This window comes from Schistocerca serialis, chromosome 3, assembly GCF_023864345.2.
Source record: "Schistocerca serialis cubense isolate TAMUIC-IGC-003099 chromosome 3, iqSchSeri2.2, whole genome shotgun sequence".
Classification (NCBI taxonomy): domain Eukaryota; kingdom Metazoa; phylum Arthropoda; class Insecta; order Orthoptera; family Acrididae; genus Schistocerca; species Schistocerca serialis.
In genome coordinates, this window is record NC_064640.1 from 775219934 (window position 1) to 775236739 (window position 16806).

The 16806-nt window shown below is 40.1% G+C and overlaps 1 protein-coding gene across 1 annotated transcript in view; it reads left to right on the plus strand.

Moving 5' to 3' along the window:
• The window catches only part of LOC126471220 (histone-lysine N-methyltransferase trithorax), a 233252-nt gene that overhangs the window by 163717 nt on the left and 52729 nt on the right, over nucleotides 1-16806 (plus strand). The window contains exon 10 of the mRNA XM_050099344.1: nucleotides 6709-6870. Within this exon, the coding sequence (XP_049955301.1) occupies nucleotides 6709-6870 (162 nt within the window). The remainder of the gene's footprint in view (nucleotides 1-6708; nucleotides 6871-16806) is intronic.

Genomic DNA, 16806 nt, shown 5'->3' on the forward strand with positions numbered 1-16806 from the left:
CATTTTCAGAATTATTGTCTGTAAAAAGTGTTTTCTGAGACCTTTTCGAATTTCCAACGGCAGAATGAGTCGATGTACACGAAGAGTAAAGCAAGCAGAGAGGTGCATTAGTGATTAGAGAGGTCATCATAAACCTTCCAACAAAGCTGCGGAAGCTACAGTCCATCATACTCATTCCCGCATTAAAAGTTTTTCATATTATCAGTTGTGTTATTCTCCATTGAAAAACCCTAACATATGTTACTGAGTCCTGAGTTGAACATCACAGTTGTGTAAAATTTATTATATAGAAAAATGTGTTTGAAGATAACATTAAACCTGTGTCAGAGCATATGTATAGAAAGATTTTCAATCATGATTTCAATCCAAGTTCTCACCCGCCAAGAAGAGATAAGTGCACATCATGTACTTTGTAATAGAAGCAAATGTAAGTTGCTGAAGGTGAAAACAAAAAAAAACAGACAGTTAGAAATGCCACATGAATTTCATTTAAGGAGAGCCAAATCTGCATAAAATTTGTTGAAAGTCCGTAAGGAATGATCAAAATCCAACTCCGAAATTTTGTACACTTTTACATTAGAATTGGAAAAAGCTCTGGCCTTTTCAAGTTAACATGTTCAGTAGCACATTATAAATGCAATGTATATTGTTATAATCTTGGCTCTCACGACCTCAGAACTGACTGTTGTCATGTATGTATGGTATGAAACTGTAGCTTTGAAAGGAAAACAGGAAATTTCATTATGCATAGTGCATCACGTAAAAGAATTGGTTTGTGCAAGAAAACACCGAACAATGTCCAGTAATGCCTGCACTGGACGAAATAGAAATTTTAAAATTGCACTTTGCTTTTGAAACATGTGACAGATCACTACTTCAGGTGGATGCTCTTGAGCATATTTTTATGATAAGTGGGCATTTGTATCTCCCAAACTCCCAAATGATGCTGATTTTTTTATCTGTGGAACTCCAGGCAGAAGGAAAAACTATCTACACACTGTCAGACTGGGGTAAAATCATTGCTGAATCACAAAGAAGGAAGCCATTTGCACTGAGGTGACAGAAGTCATATAGGATACCTCCCAATATCATGTTGGACCTCTTTTTGCTCGGCGCAGTGCAACAGTTCAACATGGCATGGACTCAACAAGTCCTTGGAAGTCCCCTGCAGGAATATTGAGTCATGCTGCCTCTATAGCCGTCCATTATTGCGAGGTAGAGTTGCTCACGTCCGTAGGTTTAACCTTAAAATACCCTACACGTGCCTCCTGGGTGGTGCTAATTGAGCAACAGTGATTACAGGCAGCCAGACTATCCATAGGATCTCCTGGCAATGACATATCAACTAAATAGCAGAATCAGTTCTTTTCAGAGCTCATTAACAAGAAACATTGGACCAACTATCAGACTCCTTCAACTGAATATCGAAAGCATTAGCAGGACAAAGTGTGACTACCTGTCAAAATTTTTGCTGGACAACAATATCGATGTTGTCGCCATTCAAGAAACTAGTGTTTCCAGCGAAGAAATATTCCGAAGGCGAGGTTGAATTCCTGGATATTCTGCGCTTGGTGTAACTTACCAAGAGGTGTATGGAGTTGCTACGTATGTCCGTAACAACATAAACGAAGCTTCACAGATTTCTGTAAGTGTGGAGGCAGATATACATACAGTTGTCATACAATTGCACGGCATTACTGTTACAAATGTTTACAAACCACCCAAAACAACATGGCCCAATTTTGTCCTACACACAGCAGAACATCCTGCAATTTACATAGGAGACTTCAATAGTTGCCATGAACTTTGGAAGTACTCTCAAAATGATGAAAATGGGAGCATGCTTGCAGAATGGATTGAAGAGAATAATCTTCATCTAGTGTTTGATGCCAAAGATCAAGGCACTTTCAGGTCAGCTGCTTGGGACAAGGATTCAAATCCTGACTTACACATTGTTAGCTGCAACGAAACTGGCTTTCCCATCAACACCACAAGGAAAGTGATAGATGCCTTTCCTCACAGCCAACACAGACCTGTAATAATACAAATTGGCTGCACTGTTCCTGTCATACGATCAACTCCGCTTGCTCGATGGAATTTCCAGAAAGCCCACTGGATGAAGTTTTCAACGGAACTGGATAAGACCATTCGATGGATACCTCCATCACATAATAACTATCCAGTGCAGTAACAGCAACAGCTAAAAAGTGTATGCCAAGAGGATACTGAAAAGAATATGTTCCAGGATGGAATGAGGAAAGTGAAGCACTGTACCAATACTTCCAGCAAAGTGGTGACCCAGAGATAGCTATGGAACTATTGTCCAGCTTGGACATGTCTCGGAGGCAGAAATGGGCAGAAACAGTCAAAACTATGGACTTTACCCACTCGAGCAGGAAAGCATGGAGTCTTCTGAGAAAACTGGGAGGAAGTGCACCAGCATGCAGAAAAAATTCCGAAGTAACACCAGACCAAATTGCTTCCCACATCATTACTACCTCAAGAGTACCTCGTGACAAGAAACATAAAAGACATATCAGGTGACAGCTTCGTGACCTGAAAAAGAAGGCATCTCCCTCATCTGAGTATACCCATCCCTTCACAGTTTCGGACATTGACTCCGGACTGAAGGACCTCAAACCTCTTAAGGCACCTGGATTCGATGGTATCCATCCAGAATTCCTGATCCATATAGGAGGAAAAGCTAAGAAATGGCTGGCAGAATTCTTCACTGACATCCTGCTGACTGGTCAACTTCCATCTGAGTTTAAAAAGGTGAAGATAATATCTGTTCTGAAACCTGGCAAACCCAGCAACAAGGTAGAAAACTATCGCCCCATTTCCCTACTCAGCTGCTGCTACAAGATTTTTGAAAGGCTAATATATAACAGAATAAGTTGCGCTATCTTAGAGAACGTTCTAGTTGATCAGGTCGCTTCAGACCAGGGCGTAGCTGCTGCGACCAAGTATTGTCTCTCACATCCTTCATAGAGTCAGGATATCAAATGAAGCAGAAAACATCTCTGGCATTTGTTGATGTAACTGCCGCCTTCGACACTGTGTGGAGGGAAGGCCTTATCTACAAATATCTCCGCATCATACCCTGCAGAACAATGGCTCGACTGATTAACAGCATGCTAAGTGATCGGAAGTTCCAGGTAATCACTGGAAGCAACATAAGTAAGGAGAGGAAGCTGAACAACGGATTGCCTCAAGGATCAGTTCTCTCACCCTTACTGTTCAACCTATATCTATCTGATCTACCTGACACTTTGTCCAGAAAATACTGCTATGCCGATGACCTGGCTCTAGCCGTCAAACACCAGGAAATGAAGACAACAGAAGATATTTTAGCCGATGACCTTTCTGCATTAGACAATTACTTCAAAATCTGGAGACTCCAACCCAGTGTGAGTAAAACAGAAGCGTGTTGCTTCCATCTAAATAACCAGTTGGCGAACGTAAAACTGGAGGTAAGTTTAAGAGGCAGAATTCTTCGTCACAATTGGAACCCAAAATATCTTGGTGTCATCCTGGATCGTACACTATTCTTCAAACAAAACCTTCTTAACTTAGCTCAAAAGCTGAGGACTCGAAACAACATCCTCCATAAGCTATGCGGAACTACCTGGGGATCTTCAGCAACCACCCTGCGAACTTCAGCTCTGGGCTTGGTATACTCAAGTGCTGAGTATTGTGCACCTGTTTGGATGAATAGTCATCATACAAGGCTTGTTGATACCCAGCTGAATACGACAATGCGCATAATATCTGGCACAATCAGATCTACTCCAGTTTATTGGCTTCCACTGTTAACCGGTATAATGCCTCCTGATCTACGCAGATGTACTGCCCTTATGAGAGAATTCCACAAGATCTCCAGGAATTCTAACCTACCCGTGCATGGCGGCCTGCCACTTTTAAATCGCAAGAGACTGAAATCACGTCATCCAACTCTGTGCGATGCTGCTGACATGGTTGCTAAGAATTTCAAACCTCTTGAAGAATGGAAAGGTCTGTGGGAAGTAGTGACAGATGTGCACCTGCATAACATCTTCTCAGGTGCTAAACTTCCAAGTGGATTCGACTTACCATGCAAGACCTGGTCTACTCTCAACAGAATCCGTACCAGCCATGGGCGATGCAGGGATGCTCTCTTTAAGTGGAAGAAGCTGCCTGATCCAGCTTGTGACTGCAGGGCTCCATACCAGACTGTTCACCACAATGTCAGTGAATGCAGGATTCGAGCCTATCACGGCGCCAAAGAGGACTTCCTGCTAGCAACTCCAGATGCAGTGCGCTGGATTGAAGGATTGGATAATCAGTTGTAATGACAAACTTAAGTTTCTTGTGTGTCAATATGTACATATGTATATGTAATTTCGTGATATGTCTGTATTAGCCATACGCTAAATAAATAAATTGCGAATGTGTTGCTGATGCAGGATTTAGTGCATGAACTGACCCCTCGATTACGCCCCATAAATGTCTGATGGGGTTCATGTCTGGTAGTATGAGTTGTCAGATCATTTGCTCAAACTGTGCGGAATGTTCTTCAAGCCAAGCGCAAAGAATTGTGGTCTAGTGACATGGCGCATTGTCATCCATAAAAATTCCATTGTTGTTTGGCTGCAAATAGTCTTCAAGAAGCTGAACGTGACTACGTCCAGTCAATGATCGGTTCAGTTGGACCCAGTCCATTCCATGTAAACACAGCCCACAGCAGTATGAAGCCACCACCAATTTGCACAGTGCCTTGTGACAACTTGGGTCCATGGCTTCGTGTGGCCTGTGCCAGACTCGAATCCTACTGTCAGCTCTTATCAACTGAAAACGGGACTCATCCGATCAAGCCATGGTTTTCCAGTCATCTAGGGTCCAACCGATATGGCTACGAGCCCAGGAGAGATGCACTGTTGATGTCCTGCTGTTAGCCAAGGCACTCCCATCGATCATCTGTTGCCATAGCCCATTAACACCAGATTTTGCCACAGTATCCTAATGGATTTCTGTGGTTATTTGATGCAGTGTTGCTTCTCTGTTTGCACTGACAACTCTACATAAATGCCGCAGCTCTCTGTCGGTAAGTGAAGGCAATCACCCATGGTGTTGTCTGTGCTGAGAGTAATGCCTGAAATTCAATATTCTCGGCACACTCTTGACACTGTTGATCTCAGAATGTTGAATTCCCTAATAATTTCTGAAATGGAATGTCTCATGCGCCTAACTTCAACTACCTTTCTGTGTTGAAAGTCTGTTAATTCCTATTGTGCATCCATTATCACATCTGAAACCTTTTTACATTAATTACACGAGTAAAAATGACAGATCTGCCAATGCACTGCATTTTTATGCCTTGTGTACGTGATACTACTGCCATCTGCATACATGCATATCACTATCCCATGACATTTTACACCTCAGTGTAGAGTAGTACAGATGAAGCAAGAAAATTTGTATTGACAGTAGCTTTGCAGAAGGCAGTAGTTAATCCCAATACGAATGAATTGCAGTGTCCAGTTTTTTGGCTACAAATTCAGTGATTGCAATATAAAAGATTTGAACCTGCAAAAAAATAATACAAGACAACTGTGCTAAAAAGGAATTTTACACCATGCATATATGAAAGGGAAAGAAGGGATGTCTAGTCGAGCTCAATGTTATAAAACAGGAACCGCTCTACTGTGAAATACAACCAGCTGGTAATTTGAAGAAAAAGGACATGTTAGCCTTATTACCATACATCCTCCTGTTCACCATGTGTTCTTTTATTCCCTGAAAGAAACTATTGAGGGCAAGGATAACTGAATGTATCTTTGTTTTAATTCAGACTGAAATTCATGCAATTTGTACACAGTTATGATGTTGATGTTAATATTGCTATATGTAATTGTGCTCAGGTATTGTTAATTCAAAGTGAAATTGTTAGTTCAAAATGAAATTAAATTCATAGACTTTATTAATTATGGTCATAATAGTAATATTACTACACTTAATTTATGCTCCATTATTAATAATATCCCTTACTAGACTCAGTATCCCTATATGCACTTCATTTAGGCTTTCCTGGTTTTTCTGTACAATTTTTCACCAAATGTACAATTTCTCAAAATGAGCAGAATTGACTTTCATAATTATGCCATATATCCCTTCATATGAACTGTAATAAATGCATGAAATTAGTTGTGAAAAGTTTGTGGTTCAGGTTTAATCCACACAAAGATCTGCAGTGGCACTAACTATTGTTTTTATGAGTTGTGTGGCTAGTAGTGAAACTTAAATATGGAACAGCTAATGAAGCACACATACTCAATTGTATTGAATTGTAATGTTAGTTGCTACTTTGTTGCATACCTGCCTGCTCTGTAATGGTGGTGATTTTCCACCAATTGTCTCAAAACACACTCTGCAAAATAAGTGTACAAGATTATTTTGAGAACAGGTTGTCTTGAAAATTGTAAACTTTTTACTGTGATTTGAGCAGTTAACTGTCAGTTCACCACCTTCCACAAAAAGCATAATAGAGTTGAATTATGAAGTTCAATTTGTTGCAGGAATACCCAAAAGAAACATCACAAAAGATGATATGAAATTAGGGACAAAACACTATTAGAGTTCCCATTAATATACAAAAAAACATAATCTCACCTCTACCATATTTGCAAAGATGGTATAATGTTACTGACACCTAGGATAAATTTGTTTTAGGTTTGTTCAACATGTCTCCGATGCAAGAGCTGTGGTACTGAAAATGTGACTAATTTTGTGGGTAACATTCCACTCTGTAAAGCATGCTTTAAACTGCGACAGAAAGGGAACTATTGCCCTTTGTGCCAGCGTTGTTATGAAGACCATGATTATGATACCAAGGTAAGTTCCCTGTCATTAATAATAGCCTGATTTAGCAGTTAATGCTGCTTTCTTTGTGTATGTTACCAAAAAATATCCATAACATAATGTCCTGTAATTGATTACCTTATTTTCCTGTTAAGTGTAGAATACTTATTTTTTTTTTTCAGTCAACCATTGAATGGTATTTTTCCCACTGCATATAAAAGTGTGATCGCTCACAAGCTATTAGTTTCATTCTTGTCTAATTTGTTCTCTTGGCAATTCAATTTGCCATTATATTGATTGCTGATGGCTGCATTAGATTTTGGATACCAATGCTTCTTGCTCTGTGCATAAAGTAGGAGTGTACAGCTGCTGGCAGCTGCAGTAAGTAAATAGAGTTCTCGGTCTCAATTTTTATTTCACATAAATATGCTTTTGACCAAATAGCAGTCATTATTTCTATATGATTGTGATCTGCCCTGATAGCAGTGTGCGTTAGCATGACGGCACTTCCAGGATTCTGGGGGTACATCGTGAGCTGGTCAGCGTAAATGTGGTTTTTAGGCAGTTTCGAATATCTGACTAGGTAAATACCAGACTGGTACCCATGTCAGTTACATGACTCACAAAAATTTAGAAAAAACTTTCACAGACTTTCCTATTGTATAACGCTAGATGCAGTCTGGTGAGGTACTCAAAATTGTCAGGGGGGGGGGGGGGGGGGAGACATTGCCAAATCCAGTAATTGATGTGGTGACCCTGTGAAGATACAGGAAAAAGATTATTTCTTTATGACTTTGTAATCAAAATTTATTTTAATTTTTATTTCCTAATTTTTTAAATCACAGTGTTTTGTGTAAATCCCAGGAGTATAGGCATGAGATTACCTAACAACTTACATTTTCTTTGACAAACACGTTATATTATTATCTAGTAATAACTGTGTCACATTTCTTTTGTAAAATAACTTGATGTTGTTGTGAACTGCTCTGAAACAAGCAACAGTGCTGCTCAGGAGTATTCTGAATCATCAGAATACTTATTTCTATAACACTTGGTGAAACATTGATGTTGGACAACAATGAAAAAACCTTTTAATGAAAGTGGCTTATTCATTAGGTTTTTTAGTGTTCTGATTACTGATGTGGTAATTAAAAAAGGAGAATTATGTGCACAGTCACAAAATATGTGTGCATTCTTGCACTGTCAAACTACAATACATGCATGATCAAGTGAAAAATACATTAAAAGATGCACTATCATTTTTGTTCTCAATTTGTTAATTCACTTCCCTTTTTGCACAGTTAACAGCTAACATTATTTTTAAATTTGTCCTGTGGGGTTCCTGCATGTATCAGTCAAAATGTTTTTGTAGGAAAAAAATGACCCCTCTACATCAAAAAAGCTATAGGTACAAATTTGAACAAACATACTTGTGAGTGCCAGATGAGGTTCTTCATTCATACTTCAATCACAAAACACTTCCATCACTAAACAAAAGAATCTGTAGTCTAGGTTCCTGCTTATGACACTGTTTGGTTTGTTCTTTGCCTCTCCTAATCCATGTAAAAAATATTTTATGGTGCCTTTTTGTAATCCAAAAAACCGCATGCGGCTTAGAATTGAGTGCAAAGTAAGCGGAAGTTCTGAAAAATGTTGGTAGGTGCTGCCACAACTAACTTCTGCCATCGAATATACGTAGCGCTACTCAGACATGCTTAGCAGGCACAAAGATAAATACTGGCGCCAAAACCTCTACGTCAGTAAATAAATTAAAACAAAAGGTAGAAGAATGTAAACATTATGCCATGTATTCTTTCGTGTTTGCTGCCTAATGAACTACGAAACTGGAGTGAGACAAGAGCAAACGTGGAAGAATATACATATTATGTCATGTTTATATTCATATTATTCTTATGCTGAATAGTGATACAGTCAGAAATGAAGCATGGCAACTGACTAGATTTTTAAATCTAAGATGAATCTAATTTTTGTGCAGAATGTAATGTACTTAAGAGGCGTCTGCAAAGATTTTCAAACGGAGAAAAATTTTCGCTAAACTCTCGTTCAGAACATCTTCTATCATACGCAGTCTATTATTTGATTCCTTGTTATCAAAGAAAGCTGCAGTGTAAGTAACAACAAACAGCAGTCTCTTGCCATTATTTTGCTAATGAGACAGTTCCCCTCTTCTTCTTCTTCTTCCTCTTTTTTTTTTTTTTTTTTTTTTTTTTTTTTTTTTAGTTTAAAAAATTGTAAGTGGCGGTAGCACGCACAAAAGCAAGACATGCTGCGAGCAGCAGCAGGTCGTGCACAATCATTATCAGAATGCGACATTTATGACACAGTACAATAATGCATTTTCAGCTTATAGTGACGTAAACACATATAACAAAGAGAACGGCACTTACCAGATCATAGCAAAATAAGCAATCGATTCAAACCAGATGAAGCACGTGAAAAAGGAAGGGTACCTGTATAAATACGGACGGAGCGCCTGGCACATAGCAATGGCTACTTGGTAAAGCTTAAGAGTTAAGCTTACGACTCGAACCAAACTATTGTAGCTGTATCTTCATCCATTCGACCTCAATTGTGTCTCATGTTACAATGGACTAACTTTGTTTCGATTTGGAAGTGCGGTCTAAAACTTTTCTCTCCCCTTGAATTTTGAGTCTCAAATTTCAGATGCGGCTTCGATTCGGGAAAATTATTTTCCTCAATTTAGAGTCTCATTTTTCAGGTGCGGCTTAGATTCGAGTAAATACGGTAAGTGAATGTCACTAATAGTGAAAGGTGGACAGTGAATATTAACAACATCAGGTGTAATTTCTAAAAGGAAACCAAAAGTGAAAAGTCAAATCATTTGATTACAACTGATAGAGTAAATGTAAGTAAAATGCACTATGGAAAAAAAAAATTATTATTATGTTGTAGGTGTGTGTGTGTGTGTGTGTGTGTGTGTGTGGGGGGGGGGGGGGGGGGGGAGGGGGGGTTGCATCAGAACTAAGATAAATTTTTCATTTAGTAGCAATCAATCATATCTCAATTGAGTGCTCGCTCTCAATCTTTGACTGTTACGGGGTGTTGAACTGACCAAAATTACACAGTCTTAGGACCAAAAAATACACACACCATGGAGAAATTATCCAAATGGGACAGAAATTGTTAGATATGGTGTACATGTACGGACAAAGAAATGATAGCAATTTCAAAAAAATTGGAAGGAATTTCGCAGATTGAGGAAGTCGGTAACGTGTTCATCCACCTCTGGCCCTTATGCAAGCAATTATTCAGCTTGTCGTTGTTGGCTGTCCTACTGAGGGATATGGCACTAAATTCTGTCCAGTTGGCACGTTAGATCGTCAAAATCTTGAGATTGTTGGAGGGCTCTGCCTGTAATGCTCCAAATGTTGTTAGTTGGGGAGAGAGCCAGCGACCTTGCTGGCTGAGCTAGGGTTTGGCAACCAGAAGACGAGCAGTAGAAACTCTTGCAGTGTACAGGAGGGCATTATCTTGCTGAAATACAAGCCCAGGATGACTTGCCATGAAGGGTAACAAAACGGGGTAGAATGTAGTCAACGTATCGTGCTGTAGGGGTGCTGTGGATAACAACCAAACAAAATGAAAAGAAATGGCACCCTAAACCATCACTCCTGGCTGTTGGGCCGTATGGTGGTTGACAGTCGGGTTGGTATCCCACTATTGTCCAGGGCATCTTCAGACATGTATTTGCTTGTCATCGGACTAAATTCGAAGCAGGACTCATCACTGAAGACAACTCTACTCCAGTGAATGAGATTCCAGGTCAAATACGTGTCTGGAGACACCACAGACAGTGGTGGGATACCAACCTGAACCATACGGCCTGACAGCCATAAGTAACAGTCTGGGGGTGCCATTTCTTCTCATAGCAGGGCCCATTTGATTGCCATCTGCAGCACTCTTGCAGCACAGCAATACATTGAAGATATTGTGCGCCATGTTCTGTTGCCATTTGTGACAAGTCATCCTGGGTGTACATTTTAGCAAGATAATGCCCACCCATAAAGGGCAAGAGTTGCTGCTGCTTGTCTTCGTGCTTTCCAAACCCAACCTTGGACAGCAAGGTCACCAGATATCACCCCAACTGAAAATATTTGAAGCACTATGGGTGGAGCCCTCCAATCAGCTCGGGATTTTGATGATATTAACGTGCCAGTTGGACAGAATTTGGCACAGTATCACTCAGGATGACAGCCAACAACTGAATCAATCAGTGCTTGCACAAGAGCCAGAGGGAGGCCAATATGTTGTTGACTTACTCAATTTGTGAAGCTCCTTTCCTTGAATAAATGATACAATTTTTGTGAAACTGAAATCATTTGTTTGTCTGTACATGTACATCACATCTACAGATTTCTGTCCCATTCAGGTAATTCCTTTGTAGTGCGCCCTTTCTATTTATTTTTTAAAAAGTATGCATAATTGACATATCTTGCCTTGTAACATTGGCCAACAAGTCCTTAATATATTGGTATTTTGGACATCAGGAACTGATGGTAAACTGCAGCTGTTACCTTTTCTGGGGACATGCAGCTGTATTGCATAATTAAATGATGATGGTATCCATTCTGGAGGTAAAATCATCCACCATTTGGATCTCTGGGAAGTACTGATCAGAAGGGTGATGTGAAAAGAAATCACCTCTGTGGGTAAGAGTATGTTATATTAAATCATTTAATCAAATAGACAGGTCAGAGACATGGATAGTTTGAAGTTGGATATAATGAAACCAGTAAATGCTGTTGCAGGAAGACCATGATTTTTGGTCACATGGCTACAAGTTTATGAACACGAGATCATATAGGGGTAATACAGGAGTAAGGATAGTTAATGTGAGTACACTATCACAAACAGTGAAGTCAACAAATCATCATAGATGAGATACACACAAAGCCACAACCCACCACAGTATTGAATGCATACCAGCTCTGCAGATGCTGAAGTGATTGAAAGAATGTCTGACGAGATTAAATGAACTATACAGTATATTAAGCAAGACGTAACTTTGTTATGAGGGACTAGAATTAAATAGTAAGAAAAGATGAAAATGAAAAAAATAGCTGGAGAATGTGGACTGGAGGAAAGGAATGAAATTGGAAACTGCCCAGTAGAATTTTGCACAGAGCACAATTGCATATATGCAAATACTTGGTGTAAGACTCATAAAAAGTCAGTGCAGATGATTATGAAGAACAGGCCTGTAATGTTCGCATACAGTATTAATAGTGTCCTGCTTGACACAGTGAAGTCATTCAGATATATGGGCGTAACGTTGAAAAGCGATATGAAATGGAACGAACATGAGAACTGTGGTAGGGGAGGCAAATGATCAACTTCAGTTTATTGGGAGAATTTTAGGAAAGTGTGGATCAACTGGAAAGGAGACCACATACGGGACGACGGTGCGACCTATTCTTGAGTACTGCTAAAGTGTTTGGGATCCATGCGGATCAGACTGAAGGAAGACATGAAGCAATTCAGAGCTGCTAGATTTGTTACCGGTAGGTTCGAGCAACATGTAAGTGTTACAGAGGTGTTTTGGGAACTCAAATGAGAATCCCTGGAGGGCAAGTGACATGATTTTCGAGAAACATTATTGAGAAAATTTAGAGAACAGACAATTGAAGATGACTGCCGAACAGTTCTACTGCTGCCAACATATATTGCGCATAAAGGCCTCAGAGATAAAATTCGAGAAATTATGGGTTGTATGGCGGCATATAGGCAGTCATTTTTCCCTCACTCTATTTGCGAATGGATCAGGAAACGAAATGACTAGTAGTGGTACAGTGTACTCTCCACCATGCACTGTATTGTGGCTTGCAGAGTATCTTTGTAGATGTAGATAAAGAAGATTGTGTATGTAAAAGGCATCTGGAGACAACAGAAAACTCAGTTTGCATTATTAAATGATATTGTCAGCAAACATAGTTAAATAAAACATGCGATCGTGACTATTATTTGTGGGCAAAAGTGTGAACAGCAACCATAACAACATGTAGGTTTTTGGAACTGAAGAACTGTCTTTTACAAGGGAACAGCGTGTACTATGCTGTAGTAAGGACAGTGTAAGTAAAAGACTGATACACATGACTGATTCTGTGTTCATTTTATACGGCACCAAACAAACATTTTTTTGAATGTGTTTATACAGGGTCTCTCTCTCCCAAGAGTCTTCAGACACATTTTCTGTGGTATATCTGCAGATATTTGCAATTTTGTTTGTGTGTAGCTGGAGTCAGCCCTAACAAATACAGCTCATCACATCTATTATACAACACCCAGTGTCAACGGAAAGTGTCAGTCTGTTTCCTGTTGCAAACAAAATTATTTTTAAAGCTGAATTTTATGTGCTCATTTGATACAGTGGTCCCAAATTAGTCAAGAGTGATATTTTTTTCATCAATATCAATTAATAGGGACAGTAAAACACAAAGAATAGCCAGTACTCGAGGAGTGACTGAGCAACAGCACTGCTGCATGGCGGTAGCAGTTGGCACTGGCCGGGGAGTTATGGTCACTACTGAAGTACTGATTATTCTTCGTGTTTTACTGACCCTGTTAATACATACTGACAAGACAAATATTGTGTTTGACTAATTTGGGACCACTCTACTGAATGAGCACATAAAATTCCACTTTAATAATCAATTTGTTTGTAAAGGGAAACAAACTGACACTTCCATATCTCTCTGGGCATTGCATGAAAGGCATGGTGAGAAGTGTTTGTTTGGGCTGACTCCAGCAGCAGCAGCAGCAGCAGCTGCTGCTGCTGCTGCTGCTGCTGCTGCTGCTACTACTACTACTACTACTACTACTACTACTACTACTACTACTACTACTCGGCTCTGCAGCCCTTGAAGGGCCTTGGCCTGCATCATAATATCCTGGCACTCTATCTGGTACATGGCTTTCCGTATCCATCCTCTGACACCCAACTTTTTCATGTCTTCTTCAATTCCATTCACCCATCTCTTTCTGGGATGTCCCATCCATTGTCTGCCCCCAGCCTAGCCATCAAAAATCTTCTTACATGTTCTATTTTCCTCCATTCTGACCATGGGTTCTGCCCATAGCAGTCTTCTTATTTTAATGGTAGTGACAATTTCAGGTTTTTCAAAATGTTGTTCTAATTCCGCATCCGTACGGATGTGCCAACCTTCTTGATCGTATATTGGGCTGTATATTTTACGCAGAACCTTTCTCTCCCAAATGCTAAGGATCCTTTCCTCATTTGCAGTCATGGTCCATGTCTCAGCACCATACATAACAACTGGTCTTATAATGAGGATTTTATATTTCCGTGATAGAAGTGAGCTGCTAAGCATGAGTAGTGTGGCAAAGTAGCATCTGTTGCTTGCTGCTGTTCTAGCTTTCACCTCGCTGCTGATGTCATTTGTCTCTGTGATAGTCGATCCGAGTTCCTTGAAGTCTCTCACCCTTTCAGGGTTGTCTACAGAGTAAGTTCCATTTCTATTTCTATCCACAGTAGCGCTACAATCGCCGTTCCGAGCATGCACGGCAGTTACTCTGACTCTAGGAGAAGACATGTATGCCATTTTCAGATCGCTGCTGCCGACGTGTGCTTTGTAGTGCTTCTTTATAATGTCAGCCGCCACATGTGAAATCAAATCTGTGATTCATTTTCTAAATGCAAAGAAAGTTAAACTGAAAGAAATTCATTGGCAAATCTGTGAGGTTTACGGACAAAATGCTATGAGTTCAAATGGTTCAAATGGCTCTGAGCACTATGGGACTTAACATCTGAGATCATCAGTCCCCTAGAACTTAGAACTACTTAAACCTAACTAACCTAAGGACATCACATACATCCATGCCCTAGGCAGGATTCGAACCTGCGACCATAGCGGTCGCGCGGCTCCAGACTGAAGCGCCTACATCCACTCGGCCACACCAGCCGGCCTGCTATGAGTGATTCAATGGTTAGAAGGTGGGTCAGACTGTTCAATGAAGGACGTGATCAAGTGCACGATGATGATGATTGGCTTGTGGGGCACTCAACAGCGCGGTTATCAGTGCCCATACAATGAAGAACGAAGTGGACGTCCGTCTGTGGTTACTGATGAACTGGTTCACACAATTGAAGAGGAGATTAAGCATAACCATAAGTTTACACTTAGTGCCCTTGCTATGGAAGTCCCACAAATGTCACGATCACTAATTCATGAAATTGTTACTGAAAAACTGAAATTTTGAAAACTTTGCTCATGTTGGGTACCCAAAATTCTTACTGAACAACACAAAAAACAATGGATGGGCAGTGCACTTCAGTTTTTGACACACTACAATGAAGAAGGCAATGGTTTTCTTTCTCGGATAGTCACAGGGGGTGAAACTTGGGTATTGTACGACACCCCTGAAACAAAACGGCAATCAGTGGAATGGAGGCACACTTCATCCCCAACGAAGGTTAAGCCCAAGCAAATCTTGACACCACGAAAAGTCATGTGTACCGTTTTTTTTGGGACAGAAAAGGCATTTTGCTGATTGATTTCTTACCACGAAGCCAAACAATCAATGCACATTGTTACTGTGAGACCATTAAGAAATTGTGCTGCGCAATACAGAACAGGCGCTTAGGATTACTGTCAAAAGGTGTTGTTTTTTTCCACTATAATGCCCGACCCCACACAGCGAATTTGACCAAACAACTCTTACAGGAATTTCACTGGAACGCGTTTGATCATCCTCCATACAGCCCGTACCTCACTCCTGTCGACTTTCATCTCTTATTACACCTAAAATCTGTCCTTGGTGGTCAACACTTCAGCAGTGATGACGAGCTGAAAGAACACGTTACCATGTGGCTGAATACATAGGCAGCAACCTTCTATGAAGAGGGAATACAAAAACATGTGCCATGCTATGTCAAGTGCCTACAAAATTTCGGAAGCTATGTAGAAAATTAGTTTAATAGTTGTAGATTTTTGTACAATAAATATTTTTTCTGTATCTGTACACATTTGTTTTATATAACCAAACGGAACTTACTTTGTGGGCATACCTCATATTTGGTCTTTCCCTTGCACCTCTCTCCATTTGTTGATAGGCATCAGCCAGCACAGCAGTGTTTCGTGCAAGTAATGCCACATCATCTGTGTAGGCTAGGTACTGCAATGAACGATTAAAAATGGTTCCTACTCTATTTATCTCTATCTGACTTAGACTTTTTCTAGGCAGAGGTTGAGTAGCAGTGAGGAGATATTGTCACCGTGTGTCAGTCCCTTTTTTTGCTTCCACATCTCTGGAGATTCAGCCCTGTATTTTTACTTTACAGTTGGTTTCACTGAGGGTCATCATAGTAAGTTTAATGAGCTTCTTAGGTATCCCAGCTTCTTCCATCACATTCAGCAATGTCATTCTTGAGATGCTATCATAGGCTTATGTAAAATCAGTATAAAGCTGATGCATGTTTACTTGATGTTCATAACATGTTTCAAGTAGTATGTGTAATGTGAATATTTGGTCAGTTGTTGACCTATTTCTTCTAAAGCCACTCTGATGGTGTCCAATTCTGTCTTCCAGATAGGGAGTAAGCCTCCTAGTTAGGATCGTGGAGAAAAATTTATAGGTAGTATTTAGCAAGGATATTCCTCGGTAATTCTGGCAGTTTAATTCATCTCCTTTTTTATGTATGAGGCACACAATAGCTGTTTTCTACTCCATTTGCATGCTCTCCTCCTGCCAGATCTTCAGTATTACTTTATGTATTGCTTTCCACAATGCTTCCCCACCATATTTGAGAAATTCCGCCTGAATCTGATCTCCTGGTGCCCTATTATTTTTTAATGTCTTAATGGCTTGTATCACTTTCTCCAGTGCAGGTTCTTGTGTTACAACCTCTGGTCCGTAATAAGTTTTCCCCCCAGTTCTTCTTATTCTAATCCTACTTCCGGGTTCAGTAGC